This window comes from Nicotiana attenuata, chromosome 10, assembly GCF_001879085.1.
Source record: "Nicotiana attenuata strain UT chromosome 10, NIATTr2, whole genome shotgun sequence".
Lineage (NCBI taxonomy): Eukaryota > Viridiplantae > Streptophyta > Magnoliopsida > Solanales > Solanaceae > Nicotiana > Nicotiana attenuata.
This window is the reverse complement of record NC_031998.1, coordinates 4,258,391-4,275,372: the sequence shown is the minus strand read 5'-3', so window position 1 is coordinate 4,275,372 and position 16,982 is coordinate 4,258,391. Positions and strand designations below refer to the sequence as shown.

The following is a 16,982-nucleotide window of genomic DNA, read 5'->3' as shown; positions in this document are numbered from 1 at the left end:
GTTTGTCATATTTTATAGGTAACCAATAGAAAGCTCGAGCAGAGAGCACGACAATGGCGATGGCTGAGGAACAAAAGAAACGAACAATGGAGGCATTAGAGCGAAGATTTGCTCAAGCCAAAGCTGAGCTTGAGGTACAGCAGCACAAGAACAAGAAAATCTCAGTTGCTACAACAACAACTCCTGTTGAGAAAAACGGTGGACTTGCTACCCAGGGCATCAATTATTCGCCTTCGCCCTTCAAACCAAAGGCAAATTCCTCTTTTATATCATCCAAAAAAGGTTTCATCCTTTTACCTTTCCTCTTTGTTTCACTGCTTTTTGTTTTAAAAAATTATTAATCAACTATGCCTCAATTTCAAATTACTGGGGAAATACTCCATAGTCGTAGTTCGCTGTTCCAATTTAATAGGCAGTCTGCGATTTGATGAGTCAAAGGGTTTTTGATTTGACTACGACTTTTTTTCTCTTTTTCCCAAAGATATTTTTAGATATTGTGATTTATAGTTTTTTTCTTCTTTTTCTAAAGTAGTTTATGTAAATTGACTGAGATAGAAAGTAATTCAAGCTATCATATCCATAACTATGGAGGTTCTTACGAGAGAGAGAACATTTTGGAAGGAAGAGAAGGAGATAAAACTTAGGAAAATGAACCTCTGTTATTTACATTTGCAAATGTAGTATATATACATGTCCTAACTAAAGAACTATAACTGAAATGAATAGCCACTTTACAACACTAGCCACTTTACATAAATAGCCAATAGTCTCAATACCCCCCTCAAGTTGGTGGTGTGGAAAACACTGCCAACTTGTGTAGAGCTGCTGAATGCTTAACTCCCTGTTAAGGCCTTTGTCAGAATGTCAGCCAGTTGATTTGTTGTCCCCACATGATGCAATGAGATCAGACCCTCCTGCAGTTTGCTTCTTACAAAATGGCAATCAACTTCTATATGTTTGGTTCTCTCATGAAATACAGTTCCCGGCTATGTGCATGGCTGATTGGCTGTCACAAAACATAGGAATGGTGCTGTGAGTTCTTCAAATAGTCGACTGAGCCACACCAATTCTCCTACCACTTTTCTTAAAGCTCTATACTCTGCTTCTGCAGAAGAGAGGGAGATGGTGTCCTGTTTCTTTGATTTCCAACTGATTGGGCTGCTCCCCATCAAGACAAGGTAGCCACTGACAGATTTTCTGGAATCTGGGCATGCAGCGCAGTCTGAGTCACAATATGCCTTGATTGTGTAGTCTTGATCTTTGGACAGAAATATGCCTAAGGTGGGGTCCTTCTTCAAGTATCTGAGCAAATGAAAAGCTGCAGTCAAATGAGGTTTTCTAGGATCATCCATGAACTGACTTAGGTGTTGCACACTGTAAGCTATGTCCAATCTTGTATTGGTGAGGAAGTTGAACTTCCTTATCAGCTTTCTGTAATAGGTGGGGTCTGTCAGTCTTTCACCTTCTTTGGCTTTAAGTTTCACAGTAGGATCCAATGGAGAATTGAAGGTACTGTAATCCACACAGTGGTACTCTTTTAGCAGATCAAGAGTGAATTTTCTCTGGGAAACTATCACACCATTATCTTTGTAGAGAATCTCCAAACCTAAGAAATAATGTAGTCTGCCCAAATCTTTTATTCTGAAGCTATTGTTCAAGAATGTCTTCAATTCTGTGATTTCCACAATATCAGTCCCTGTAACTACTATGTCATCAACATAAACTGCTATATAAACAGTGGACTCTTCAGTTTTCTTGTAAAACAGAGAATAGTCATACATAGAGTGTACATAGCCCCTTGAGCACAGTGCTTCTGTTAGTTTAGCATACCATTGTCTGCCTGCCTGCTTAAGACCATATAGAGACTTGTTGAGTTTGCAAACTAGGCCTGGGTTATCAATTACCAAACCCTGTGGTACCTCCATATACACTTCTTCATTCAGATCCCCATGTAGGAATGCATTATTTACATCTAATTGTGACATGTACCACCCTTTCTTCACAGCTATGGCTATTAATGACCTCACAGTTGTCATTTTAACTACAGGGGAGAAGGTCTCTGTATAGTCAATTCTAGCTTGTTGGGTGTAACCTTTCACAACTAGCCTGGCTTTAAGTCTCTCCACACTGCCATCTGCCTTGTGTTTTATCTTGTATACCCACTTACACCCTATGGCTTTCTTTCCATCAGGTAAGGGAACTAGGTCCCAAGTGTGATTGGCATGTAATGCCTCAAACTCTTGGGTCATGGCTGCTTGCCAATCAGTGTTCACAGCTGCCTCCTCATAAGATGAGGGTTCACTGTCATTGCAGATGTCTCTCACAAGACTTTGGCTTTCAAGATTCAGGGCATCATGGGTGATATGGTGGCAATTAGAAAAAGATGCACTAAGGGAAAAGGGTGCAGCAGAGCTAGTGGAGGCAACAGAAGATGATGGTTTCAGTGCAGGGAGTGAATGTAGGTAGTCTTGTAGATATGCAGGTGTTTTATGTGGTCTTTGTGATTTTCTTAGAATAGCAGGAGTGTTAGTAGGCTGGTGAACTGGTGGTGATGAAATGTGGTCTGGGAATTGAGATGTATCAGACTGTGACAAAGGATAGGATGGGCTGTCAGAGGTGTTATTTGGTTCAGGGTGCTGAGATGGATTTGGTTCAGGGTGCAGAGATGGATCATGTCTCACACTTGGACCAGTATCACTTTCATAGGTAAAGTCTGTACCTTCCTGAAGTATGTTAGTAGGTGGAACAGTAGTGAGGATAGAGGGGAAAGAAGAATTATCAGGGGACAAAGTGAAAGGAAACAAACTCTCAATGAACACAACATCTCTAGAGACAGATATCTTCTTAGTGGCAAGACTCAAGACCTTGTACCCTTTGACTCCATAGGGATAGCCAATGAATATGTGTGGAGATGTTCTAGGTTTAAACTTGTCTCTGTGTATTTTTGGTATAGATGGGTAACAAAGGCATCCAAAACTCCTCATATGAGAGTATGTTGGTATTTTGTTGTAAAGTAGTTCAAAGGGAGATTTAGGGTAGCTATGAGAAGAGGGAAATCTGTTTATGATGTATGTTGCACATAAAATGCATTCATCCCAGTATTTTATAGGTAGTTTTGATTGAAAAAGGAGTGCCCTGGCAGTTTCTAGTAGATATTTATGTTTTCTTTCCACTATGCCATTCTGTTTGGGTGTATAAGGGCAAGTCCTTTGATGGATTATGCCTTTAGTTTGGTAAAACATTTTGGCCTCTGTACCGGTGAACTCTGACCCATTGTCAGATCTGATTGTTTTGATTTTTGTGTTAAACTGAGTTTCAACCATAGAGACAAAGGATTTCAAGACTTGTAATGCATTGCTTTTGCATGAAAGAAGGTTGGTCCAAGTGGACCTACTATAATCATCCACCAAAGTAAGGAAGTATTTGTAGTTATCATGAGTTGGCACATGGTAAGGTCCCCATATGTCAATGTGTAGAACTTGGAATATTTTTGTGGAAAAATTTGTTTTCTGAGGAAATGGCAATCTTCCTTGTCTAGCCATTGGACAAATAGAGCAAAGAAAAGGCTGTTTTGGGGAAAAAGAAACTGGGATAGAGGTAATCCCTTTCATTTTGACAAAGGGTACATGCCCAAGTCTATTGTGCCACAAAACATCAATATCAGTACTAGATGACACAGAAGAATTCAAACTATCATTTGTATTATTCAAACATGGGATATTTACATGTGGAGAAAAAGATACACATTTATTTGTGGACAATGAACTATGTACAGGTGAATCAGAGTGACAGTGTGAACTGTGACATTGGTGTGAGTTGTGTGTGCAAAGGGAATTGTTGACAGAAGAACCTGAATACTTGTTTCTCAGACACTTTGGACAGAGAAGATATAGCCCATCACAAGCTTTACCAATTTCCAGAGGCCTCTTCATTGAAGGGGCCTGCATAACACAAAGGTTATTAGTGAAAGCTACTAAACTCCTAGGATTTACACTAGTCAGACCATGAATAGAAATGAGGTTGTATCTGAATGAAGGTACAAACATTACTTTATGCAAGGTGATGTCAGGCACAAGGATTACACTACCAATCTCAGTTACTCTCACTTTGTATCCATTTGGTAAAACAACTAGGAGAGGATAAGGTAATGTTATGATGTTAGTCATTAAGGATTTATTGAAAGTCATGTGGTTTGATGCCCCTGAGTCTAGAATCCAAGACTCAGCCTTGTTTTTGAGACACTGACATGACAATTTACCAAAATCTATAGAAGAAGTGCAGACTATTATACCTGCAAAGTTCACAGCTCCATTGATAGAGTTATTGGGACTTGCAGTTTTTTTTTCATTGCCAGCCTGAAAGTGTTGAAGTAAACTCAGAATTTGTCCATAATGCTCCTTTGACAGACTGATAGTTTGGTCTGCATTCAGGTCACTTTGTTCATCTTCTTTGTTGGATAACATTTCAGAGGAATGATCCCCATAAACACTGGCCACTACTCTCTTTCCTTTATTGAAGTTCTGGTTGCGATTGAATTGCTGATTTGGATTATATTGCTGATTTGGATTATAATTCTGATTTCGAGAATATCCAAAATTCTCAGGATAACCATGTAGTTTAAAACGCTTATCCTTGGTGTGCCCTGGTTTTTTGCAATAATCACACATAGGTCTTCCCCTTCCTTGTCCAGCATGGTTTGGTTGTTGTTAGGTGAATAATTGGTTCTATAACCACTAGGTCTGGAACTGGTAACACTCATGGAGGTTGATTCAACAAACAGCTGAGTATGAGGTTTGATTTCCCTTTGCTTCTCATCCTGTATTAGGAGAGAAAAGGCTTGAGCAAGGTTGGGGAGTGGATTCATCATGAGAATGCTACCTCGAATTACAGTGTAGGTTTCATTCAGGCCCATGAGAAATTGTATTAAACGCCTATCCTGTTCAGCTTTGTAGAAATTTTCCTTTGCTCCACAAGTGCAGCTACATGTGCATTGGGATTTCTTACTTAAGGTACTCAACTCTTCCCAGAGTTTCTTCAATTTGGTGTAGTAACTGGTAATGTCGAGAGTTCCTTGAGAAGTATCATTTATCTCCTTTTGTATTTGATATAATCTGGCTCCATTCGTCTGTTCATATCTATCTTCTAGTTCGATCCATAACTCCATGGCATCATTTGCATATTCAACACTGTCTGCTATTTCTTTTGACAGAGAATTGAGGATCCACGAAGTCACCATATCATCACAACGTATCCATTGCCGGAACGTAGGTGACTGAGGATCTGGGCGCTTACACTCGCCATTTATGAACCCTAGCTTATTCTTCACTGATAAACCTCGCAACACACTGCGCCTCCACGAACGGTAGCCAACGCCACTGAAGGCAGCTGAAACGAGCATAGCTCCGGGATTATCCGACGGGTGCAAATACAGAGGATCGCCGGGATCAATACCGGAATTTCCTGAAACTCCGACGTGCACATCAGTGCTAGTTGCATCGTTCAAATCATCCACGGCCATCAGTAATTGAACTGAGATGTATGATTATGTACCTTAGAAACGAAAACCTCTTCTCCGACGCAAAATTAGGGCAAAATGAAGATTTCTCCGACGATCAATCGATTTGAGATGAAACTCAAAATTGACGGGTACAAAATAGAGAGAAAGTGACAGAAATGTAGTAGATCGGAACGCTCTGATACCATGTAAATTGACTGAGATAGAAAGTAATTCAAGCTATCATATCCATAACTATGGAGGTTCTTACGAGAGAGAGAACATTCTGGAAGGAAGAGAAGGAGATAGAAATTAGGAAAATGAACCTCTGTTATTTACATTTGCAAATGTAGTATATATACATGTCCTAACTAAAGAACTATAACTGAAATGAATAGCCACTTTACAACACTAGCCACTTTACATAAATAGCCAATAGTCTCAATAGTTTATGTAAGTTTGTTTTGATTATTAAGGAATGCGTGACTGTTGTACTTCAAACTACACCATGCTTCATTAATAAATTGTACATATTCAATGATTCTTTTATGACAAATACAAAATTCAAACCAAAGTTACTAGGTTCAGCCGAACCTGCACCGACACTCAGGCTCTGCGCCTTGGTGTTTATACTCTCACCAAAGCTTGGAGGAAGGAAAATAGAGCAGGAAAGTCTGCTCTTTGGTGTTTTATCTATTGTCTTTACAGTTGAGATGTATTCTAAGTGGAAAGAAACTCAGAAAGTGGAGACAAACTACACTTCTTTTTATATATAACATTGGTGTATTCGGTCAACTTGTGTACACCTTGACTATTCCGCCGGGTACATGCTACCTCCCACCTGGTACCCGGTAACTCTGTCCACTTAGGTGAAGAAACATCTAGTGTTTTTTTGCCTCTTCTGGGGTTTGAACCGTGATCTCTAAGGTTTTGCACCCACCTTATTGTCCACTAGGCGACACTTTTGGTTGCAAGTTGAGACAAACTACACCTAGGACAAGAACTTATATTACATGTTCAATGATGTGTTTGGGTATATCGAGTTTTATAGGATGAACCTTGATTACAACAACAACAACAACCCAGTGTAATCCCACAAGTGGGGTCTGGGGAGGATGAACCTTGATTACTAAAGAAAATGATTTTTTCATATTTACATAGACTGGATAAAGTGAGGGAAAGAGAAGAAAGAGGACGAATAATGAGAGTTTTTAGGAACCGGTTTTGGCTGTAACAATGACAAAATTAGATTTAAGTTTGATTAAAATCCTAATATAGCCTTCATCTGGTCATCAAATTGCCATAGTTCGTGACAGTGTATCACTTCCTAAGCATAGTGTCAGTCATTTTTCCTCTTCAATTTATTCAAGACCAACCTAGTGCTCATGCTTCCACATTTTCCCCAGAGCCTGCATTATTTGTATTCAGTAGCGGAATCCAACACTAGAACAGCTTGTCGATGTTGACCACGAAGTCCCACTATTTAGAAAGAAAGAACACTCTTGCAATTACTATGTTTAATTCTTTCTCGTTGATCGGAACTGTGTTTTGGAATTATATGTGATTGGAACTGGTTTTCCGAAAGAACTTAGTTGTAATTACATTATAATTCACTGTATTACTGCCCGAAAATGATAAATGGAGAAGAAAACTTGTTTTATGTGACCTTATAACAGACAACATGTTTTACGTGCAGAAGATACGTGTAGTTTTTCTTTTTCTTGGGCAGCTGAATAAAATGAGGAATTTGGTTTTGTTAGATTTTTTTGGAAAAGGGTAAAATCCCTTAGAGATAGCAAATAAGCTTTTGATAGAGCAAATTGTGACAAGGCACCGATCATCAACGGAAACAACATGTTCAATCCGAAACTCACAACAATTGGTCAACCACCAAAACTGTACTCAAAACACATGACACAGAAACCAAAACTACTTGGAGTGGCATTGCCAAAGGTACTTTGTTCATCATCTGTTAGGCGAAGCAAAAGTTTGCATTTGCGTACTTAACATCAATAATCAGATGGACTAATGACATCGTCAATCTTTAGAATCATCTTAACAACCCGAGTTGCAAGCAACATCTGCTGTTGCTTCCAAATCTGTCTTAAAGACATGTTGTTCACGCATGTCATTTGTGCCAACATCATTGCAATCTATTCCACAACAAGGATTGTTTTCCTTAATTTGCTGAGATTTAACAGCAGATAGAGTTTCAACGTGTTGGAGACCACTATTCTCAGCAAGTGCCATTGGGATAGAATCCAAATAGTATACTGCTCAGCTCCTGGGTGTTTATACAGTTGCTGTTTCAAGCAGCAATTGAGCAAGAGATCTCTGCTGAACCACCACCCATATACAATAGAATTATTGCGGATAAGATTTCTAGCCACGCACAAAGCATAATGGATACTACATTATGTCTCCTTTGTTACCACCACCGATAAATAAGGTCACAGCCTTAAATTTGCAGAGTGTTCAATGCATGTCATTCTGTCCTTTATTGTACCAAATGATTTCTCTAGAACCAGACTAGTTCTGTCAAGTCTTTTTAGTTGTCAACTCTTGAAACCTTGGCACAATTCTCCACCTGAGCAATTGCTATCAGCTCCAACTCCACACCTCCTACCCATCTAACAGCAGGTTGATTATATGCATCAGTAAGTAGCTTGCTTCATCAAAAAAAAACCCACTGGTAAATAACTGAAGTGGCATCCTTGTATTTCTGAACCATGTCATCGAAGTACTTCTGCTCGTCCTAAAGTTTGATTTTTTTTTAAAGTATCAACGTCAACCTTATGCTTGGTCTTTGGTTTTGGAGGCTCAAAAGGACAAGTCAAAATGGCAATTTTTGCATCCTCAATTTGCTTTGGCATCTGAGGATGACTCGTATCTTTGCCAACTACAATACCATAAATTAGCTCTCTGTCCTATAACTTTCCACTTTTTGCTCAACTTTGAATAGGTCCAGGCGAACATCCTTCCTCTTTAAATCTGCAACAGCTTGCATTTGTTCACAATCTTAGATGAAAAAGTAGTCCTGCAGGTTTGAATCAAAGCTCATTCCCTCCAAATTCAAACTTCTGCTCAATTCACTCCGAATGCTCAATTTATATCCTTGAAGCCATTTCATATACTTCTGTGATTCAAATAGGGTGATTACCACGTTTAACAACCTCTCTGCTTGTTCTAGAAGTGCCCAGCCATGTCAACAACTCCAGTAGTTCCATTACCAAGTAATCTTGACTTCGTGACAGCTCAACCATCAACTTCTTAATCTGATTTTCAACATCCATCTGCTCCAAGATGGTTGCACCATCATTTCTGATGGTGACATCACCATTAGGGCTCTGAAGCATCTTGTCCATGCCCTTAGAACCAAGAGAAGTGGGGAGAATGCCAGCTATGACTTTTCCGGCATAAGTGTTGGCCTTTCAAGACCACCCATAAGGGGTACGTTAGCATTTACAAAGCGATCAATATTTCCTTTTCAAAAAGAATTGTTGGCCTTTTGAGCATCAAGGCCATCTGGTTTTCTGTTCTTGCTCCTTGATTATTATGAATGGCCTACCAAATTCATCGAATGCCAACGCTGCTCTCTCCACCAGATAATGAGATGGCACGGAAACTTTTGCTTTGAAGAAAATATATGAAGACAATGCAATGAATTCCAGAGTGAATCTGTAGTCTGTATAGCAGGTTTCAGAAACCTAAGTTCAGTTCAGTGCTAAACCGTGGATTTCTTTCTTTTTATTCTCTTTGATTTATCCGTAGTTAAATTGTGGCATCCAAAAACAGTGTAAACAGTTGGCATTTTCCAGGAATGTACGTTAAACATCTTAGTGTGATTCCCTCTTGATTTCATTCTTTAAAAAAGTGATTCCCTCTTAATTTATCTCATCCAAACATTTTCCTGGTTTATTTGTAGGCTATTTATCTTTTTCTGGCCATCCATCTTCTCAAGGTAAAACCTTTCTACTGTATGCTTCTCTTACATTTTTATCTATAGAAAGGTATACATGAGACTAATCTAGGATGCTGAATTTCATCCTGCAACATAGATGTTGAACTGAATAATCCAGCGTACCTTCAACTCTCCCATTCAGTAGACAAGAATCTTCTGAAAATTACTACTGAGGTAAGAATACACGTGAACAAAATAATGCTTCAAGAATGCGCACTCTTAGTTAATAGCTTCTTTATTGTATCCCCTTTGTTTGTTACAGATTACCGGTACTGTTAACGATATTTTGCATGATCTTCTCCAACATGGTGATTCAGCCCAGAAATATATGCAGGGGTCAAAAAATGTGAAAGTTGATAACTGGATTCTTCTTGATAATGTTGTTCAAAAAAGTAGCATTGCTACTGGAGCTCGTAATCGGGCTTTGCAGAGACAGTCAAAGAGATCTAAAAGACATATGTCCATAAAGCAACATAAGAAATTTGGATCATTTGATTTGCCTCAAGAGTTCCACAAGTGAGTTGCACTTTTTTTTTCTTTTAACAATAAATAAGTTTTAGCTTGTCTTTTAAAAACATTTTGCCCTTCTCAGTGAGGAATTATGTGTAGTTTTTGAACTTGCTACAGTGCTCTGCGGTTCGTTTTTTTTTTCTACTTCTGTTTAACTAGATGAGTTCGATTATGTTGGAAGTTGAATGCTGAAGTCTCATGGCGGTTTATAGATTTAATGTTGGTGTGATTATTTCCTTATTTTACTATTGTTAAAAAATGGGTAAGTAATCTTCTAATTAAGAGCCATCACATGAAAAAGGCAGTAAGATGACCTTTTCATGCGATGACTCTTGAGTAAGAGATTAGCTGCTGCACTGTATCTCATGTTGCATGTGATGCCTGTCCTCTATTTGCTGTGGTAATTTTCTGCACAGTTATCCTCAGGAGAACAATAGACGAATAAGCTGCTAGTACTTCTCCCTAGTGTTATTTGCATTAGATATTGGCATATTGCTTATGTAGAAAGTTAAAGGCAAGGATATCTTACACCCGTGTGGTTCCGCTACATAAAATTCAATTTCCAAATGATCAAATTCAGCTGTCTACTTATTTGACTTTTTAGCTATATTATTCATCTAGGATTCTAGGGACAAAGTTCTCCAACTTCTTCAGCAGGAATGATTATACTTTTTAAGGGCTCGACTTTCTGGGGCTGCGTCTGTGGGGTCAGATAGAGCCAAATATTCCTAGACCTCACAGTTGATGATACCTCATGGATATATAGTGCCAATGTTGGCTTGGCCATATTCCTTGTTGTTCTTATTTTGACTAGTTAAGTTCCCTGTTTTCATTTGTCCTTTTATAGGTTGGGTGTCTTTTTCCCCCTTTTTTGCTCTTTTTTCCTTTTTTTATTTAATGTGGATACACACACACACATATGTTGCATTGATTTGAGCAGCAAAGTTATATACTCACTTTCTGGTGTTACCCAGATCATCTCTGGTTCTGAGATTTCTTTTGTGGCTTGTTCTACAGCTATGATATCTTCAAGCCAATGCACGATAAGTGGAAAGACTATGTAACAAAACTCCTGAAGAATATTGGGTTGGCTTTTTGTTACCTCGCTTTTGTCTATGGTTTTGTTTTTCAAGAAAGAAGCCTTTTTTCTCTAATGATTCAGCTAAACGATTGACTTGTATGTCTCTCTGACCTGCAGTATTGGCCTTGCAGGAAAAATCAGTTATCACAATGTCTCCTTAATGCAGACTTACATGGTGCACTAATTCTAGGTAAATAATAAACCCGCTCTCCTTTTAACTCTTTTAGGTAGACCCTTCAAAACTATTTTAAGGAAATGCTATGTTATTAGTCGCTGAATCTGTCCTGTCTTAATGTTTTACAAGGACTTAAACATTCTTTTGAGCTAAATTACGATAAGCAGTTATCTTTAGCTAAAGCCTGAAGAATAGAACTGTCATAGGTAAATTGGGTTCACTGTGTTTAACTCTTGCACACTGGCACATGCACACAGAGAATATAACAACTTCGTTTCTGAAACATTGCGGCACTTATTTCCTGCAGTTGTTCAGTGCAAAATAGCTGGCTTAAGTGGTGTACGCGGTATCATGATTCGTGAGACCGTAGAAACATTTGGAATAATCACAGAAGACAACAAATTCCAAGGTTTATATCCTGTTCAATTTTGCATTTTGTTGGTAGCTAGCTATATGAACTTATGAAGTAGCAAATATGTCTTTTGCAGTCCACTTTCAGTAGCCCTAATACCGGAATAAAACGAATTATGATTTGCTGCTTCTGTCTTCTCTTTTCTTTAGTTTTCTTGGTTGAGTAATTTTTGCTGGGGCTACTCGCCTTGATAAGCAATGAATTAAGCACCAAGTGCGGCAGTTTTTTCAAGTTCTGGTAGTTTTCGTCTCTACTTGTGCCATTCACATTTTAGCTTTACTAGATTGTATGTCAATTTTGAATCCACAGGAAAATCGGCACCTTAGCGGATTTGCTCTAAAAGAAATATTGTATGAATAGTCACCCTTCCTGACTCTCTTTCTGGGAATCTTACCTCAGCTTAGGCTCATTTGATAAATGCTCTTGTCCAACCTTATCCTTATTTCAGCTACTTAGTTCTTTGACTTCTCATTAAGTTGTGAGTTGTCAACCTGAAACTTTTACTTGATACACCTTGTTGGTAAATTATGTATATTCTCCAAAATAGTGTTTAGATTAGCTGGTTCTTATTATGTTATAGACAGTTTCAGAGGCTCGCTGACTAAGTCCGTAGTTCCAAAACTTGGATTTTCACATCCTGAAGAGTGTGTCCACTAAAAATCAAAATGGAGCAGTGGTCTTTACTTCATCAGTTATTGTTTTGAATGAATTAGCAATGTCTTAGAAGTAGGCTGTACTGGATTATAAGGAATGAATCATAATTCTAGCTAACTTCAACATTGTATATGAAAATCTTGAGTTCTTTGCATTTTTGCACAACCTAACATGTATGTAAATTTTTGGTTTGCACCATATCTTCTTAACTTTTAAGATTTGCCCCCCAATGTATTGATCTTCTTGCAAAATCATTAAAACACTCATCAATGAAGGGGTAAAGTAGGAATGCTATAATTTTAATTCCATTTAATTTATCTTTTCCAAACACACTTGATTCTACTCTTTAGAGATATATATGTCATCTTGTTGGGCATAAAAAGTGTGAATTCTCAGTGCATACAACTCCCTTTTGAGTTTGTTTGTGCCACCTTTTTTGTTGGAAATTCACTGGGAAAACAAAATTGAAAATAGAAAGACAAGAATAGAAAAGTAGTTGATTAAGGTCCAGTTTTGTTAAAGAAAGGAGCCAAAACCAAAACTATATTTATCAGATTCTACAATCATAAGTGTATATTATTAAGCACTGCGGACTACAGACTTAATTGTAAATACATACATTAGTATGCTGTCCTGCTGCTCTAATTTTCACAAGCAATTATATAAAAACTCACCAGAAGCCGCCGGAAAAAGCATATTAGACAAATTGATTATTTATCTGAAAATCATTTAAATAGAAAAGCTTTTTATATCTAGAAAAAAATTGTATACTTGCACCAGTGCTCTTGGGGAAACAAAGTTGCCAATATTAGATACTCATAAGTACTGGGTGTGTTTGGCAAAAAGTAACTAATGTAATCAAAATTCTATTCCTTATCAATACAAACGTAATAAAAGAAATTAACAATAACAACATACCCAGTATAATCCCACATAGGGGGTCTGGGGAGGGTAGTGTGTACGCAGACCTTACCCTTACTTTATGGAGATAGAGAGGTTGTTTCTAATAGATCCTCGGCTTAGGAAAGCATAAGCAATAATCAAAAAAAATTCCTCAAAACGAAAAATCTGATCAAAATTCTATTATTACTACTATTTTGTCCCTTTCCAAATGAGTTGTTACATGACTTGCTGAAAGATTAATATATTAGGGGGCAAATCGAGGGTAGGTTGCAAATAAAATAATGATGTATGCATGAGGAGCGCAAAATGCAAAGAGCTCGAAATTCTTTAACCAAGCTAAGAAAAAACAATTTCTGTTTCCCTTTTCTATTTATACCAAGAGGAGAAGGGATGGCGCAAGAATGCTGAAGTCCGGTTCTTGTTAATACTTGTTTTCCACTGCTTTTCTTATCCAATTGCTTATCTGAACTGCAGTTGTACCAAAAAAGCTTTCTGTATTTATGCTGCAAGTGGACTGCTGGAAAGTTACATTGCTCGGAGACAAACTCAGTTCGAGAAACATGATTACATGATATTGTTAACATGGATATTTATCGTATGGAATATGTCTTGGCATTGCTTCAGGTGGGAGTGGCTTCATCCACAATACATGTCTAAAAATGTTACAACAAGCTTTGGTTATGATTAAACATCCTTTTGCAATATCATTTTACAGGGAAAATTGATTCCAATGGCTGTATTGTTGCTTGGAATTTTGCTCGTCCTAGTTTCATTCTTTTTAGCCGAGGCTGATCACGAAAAGAAAGATACTTTGGGCTTACAGTGGGAGAATAGAGGAGGCATCTAAAGGGGTATTTAGTTTTTGAAATTTTAATATAGTGTTAGAATTGAAAGCATCTTTGTTAGGTATTCTTTTTCTCAGTGATAAGAATCAAAGCAAGTTTTATAATCTCAATTGAGACACTGTTCAAGGAGCATATCTGTTGCTGCAACAGAAATTCATTTTGCAAGTTGGGATATCCCTTGGGACATTTAGAGTTGTACAGTTAACTTTTACTCAGAAAGAGATATTTATCGTAATGATTTTACTGTTAAAATAAAGGACCTAGAATTTTCTTGGATAAAGCTTCTCTTCTTGCATTCATGAATATTACCCTTTCTATATAATGACAGAATCCCTCTGCAATTCTTGTTGTTTGCAGCACATGGACAGAATGGCAAGAAAAAGAGCAGCTATAGTTTTCTTTGGTAGTGAATTTCTGGTTCTCGATGTAGCTGAAAGCACCAAACTAACCACGAAAAAGATATAGTTTCTAAGCATAAACCAGGAGTTGAGTGACTTCTTTCATGTTATTATTACATGCTCCCGCACTGGCTTAATACTACTAGATGGCCTAATATAGAGGCAGATTCGGGAGTTGAAGTTTATGGGTTCCTACAACGACCTCAAGTAAATATCTATATTGGCCTTTGATTCCAGAAGGTACATGGGAATCAGAGGATACTCGTATAAAGCTCATAAAAGCATATACTTTGACACAAATTCGGACGAACTAAATTGAATGGTTTGCTTTGTTTATATGGCTATCTTTGTGATACAAGAAGGTAGGCATCTGGACCTTGGGAAAGGATAGTAGTATTAACAAATGGACAAGGTATTTAACCAGTTTACTTTGATTTTGAGCCAATGTGTTTTACACCGAATGGTCTACTGAAAACAGTTTATCTAACCTCTACAAGGTAGGGATAATGCCTGCGTATACATTACTCTTCTCAGATCTCACGTCACACTATGGGAATATACTGTGTATGTTGTGTTTTAAACCGAATGGTGAATTCATATTTTGATCATTTGAGCAGCCGATACTTTTCATCTATAATCTAAAGGACAATACGTTCGTGAAACTCACCATGATAACCGGAATGTTTTGGTAATGTGCAATATGTGTTAATAGTCTTTACTTTCCCAAATCCCCACTATCGAACGACAATCAATATAGGCTGAAAAAGTGACGTGGTCAATGAAGTAGGTGAGAACCATGAGATTTCAAATTTAAACTTCAGTGGAGGCAAAAAATACTAGGTGATTTCTTCTCATCTATCCAAGCCTTGGTGGATAGAGTTAACTGATACATATTGCTGGTGGAGGTGGAGCAAAAATCCCGTGAAATTATTCGAGGTGCACGCAAGCTGACCTAGACACCACCATGATTAAAAAAAGCTGAAAAAGCAATATGGAGTAGGACGTTGATGTGGCACGGCAGGTCGGCAGCACATAATTTTGCCTCGGCGTCTTTAAGAAGGCTGGAAGGTTTTACGAAGGGTTAACCAAGGTTGACAAATTTTGATCATGGATTTGACTAGACTCGAGGTTGACTTAACTATGGTTCCAAACGCCCCACTAGCCTCTTGACTCCTTTATTTATGTTAAGACTTTTGTTATTTTAAAGTATTTGAAATTGGGTCTAAGCTTATTGTTTTGTTATATATAGTACTTTAAATAGGAGTAATGTACGATTTTTAATCTATTAGATGACATATTTATGTGAGGTTCTATGGAAGCCTTTTGGGGTTCTTTAAGAACTCTTTGGAATTCTTCCCTTGTCTTTGATATCATTGGATAATTTCTTAAGTAATTAGGATGTAATTCATGTTAAGGTAAATAACAGTTTTAGCCCCTGAATTATTGCTTTATTCCAATTTTGATCTTTCTATTATTCGTGTGAGCGCATTTGACCTTCAATTAATTTGACGTACACTACTAGTCTCTGGAACTCCGCTCACGTGGCTGCCAAAAAACTGAAGAAGGAGCTCCTCCTCCTTAGTTTAAGGGCTTAAAGTCGCACAATTGAATTAATTGAAGGTTTAATGAGTTCAGTCAAATAATACAAGGACTAAAACTGGAATAAAGCAATAATACAAGGATGAAAATTGCCTCTCTTAGACTTCTCATGTCTTAATTTATGTGGCAACGATCAGATTTTCAAAGTCTAACATCTTTTTGAATTGGTTAAAACTGAAATCGGCATTTAACTTTTAAAGTATATTTTGTCTATCTAGACTTATTAGTTATTACGTACAACCATTTCACTTTGTTTCTTGATTTACGGCGTCGAGTATTTGCACTTTAGATCTCATGTCGCGACCTGTAGACAGTGATATCGCCACCTTTTCTTTTCTCCGTCTTATCTAATTTGCAAGTGCTCCTGAATTTCCATGCTTTTGTAAATACAAATAAATCTATATTATATTAAAAGGAGAGTAGTGAATCATGTGGTTAAGCCAAGTGGCATAATCACAAAAAGCCAAGTGTCATTGTTAAGACAAAATAAACTACCTTTTTAACTAAAAAACTTTTTAAAATTTTGAATTAATTAGTTACTCTTTTTGAATTAATAAATATAAATATATTATAATTAGCTATATTAAAAAACGAAAATATTAAAAAAATAACTACCCATTCAAATTGGGGAGTAGTTTATAGTTGGTGTTTCAAAGTTATTTTAAAATAAAAAAAATGAAAAATAATAAAAAATTAAATTAGCTACAATAAAAAAATGCAAAAAATTAATTATTGTCTTACCTCTTTAACCAAAAAACTTTTTTAAAATTTGAATTAATTAGTTACTCTTTTTGAATTAATAAATATAAATATATTATAATTAGCTATATTAAAAAACGAAAATATAAAATAAAAAAAAAACTACCCATAATCACAAAAAGCCATGTGGCATAATCACAAAAAGCCAAGTGTCATTGTTAAGACAAAATAAACTACCTTTTTAACTAAAA

General features: G+C 37.1%; 1 protein-coding gene and 1 pseudogene across 2 annotated transcripts; one reads left to right on the top strand and one right to left on the bottom strand.

The window, feature by feature from the left end:
• LOC109232931 (ribonuclease P protein subunit p29-like) lies at nt 1–14,856 on the top strand. 2 transcript variants are annotated; one of them, XM_019398625.1, is made up of 10 exons: nt 1–282; nt 9,420–9,455; nt 9,553–9,629; nt 9,718–9,971; nt 10,983–11,051; nt 11,178–11,236; nt 11,529–11,630; nt 13,665–13,814; nt 13,906–14,041; nt 14,393–14,856. In XM_019398625.1, the coding sequence occupies exons 1-8, from the start codon at nt 54–56 to the stop codon at nt 13,760–13,762; spliced, it is 924 nt and encodes a 307-aa protein (XP_019254170.1). In that variant the 5' UTR covers nt 1–53; the 3' UTR covers nt 13,763–13,814; nt 13,906–14,041; nt 14,393–14,856. The 2 variants fall into 2 exon arrangements, with proteins under 2 accessions (XP_019254170.1, XP_019254169.1); XM_019398624.1 differs by lacking the exon at nt 14,393–14,856 and having other exon boundaries at nt 13,906–14,291.
• On the bottom strand, nt 7,464–8,991 carry LOC109232930 (annotated as a pseudogene).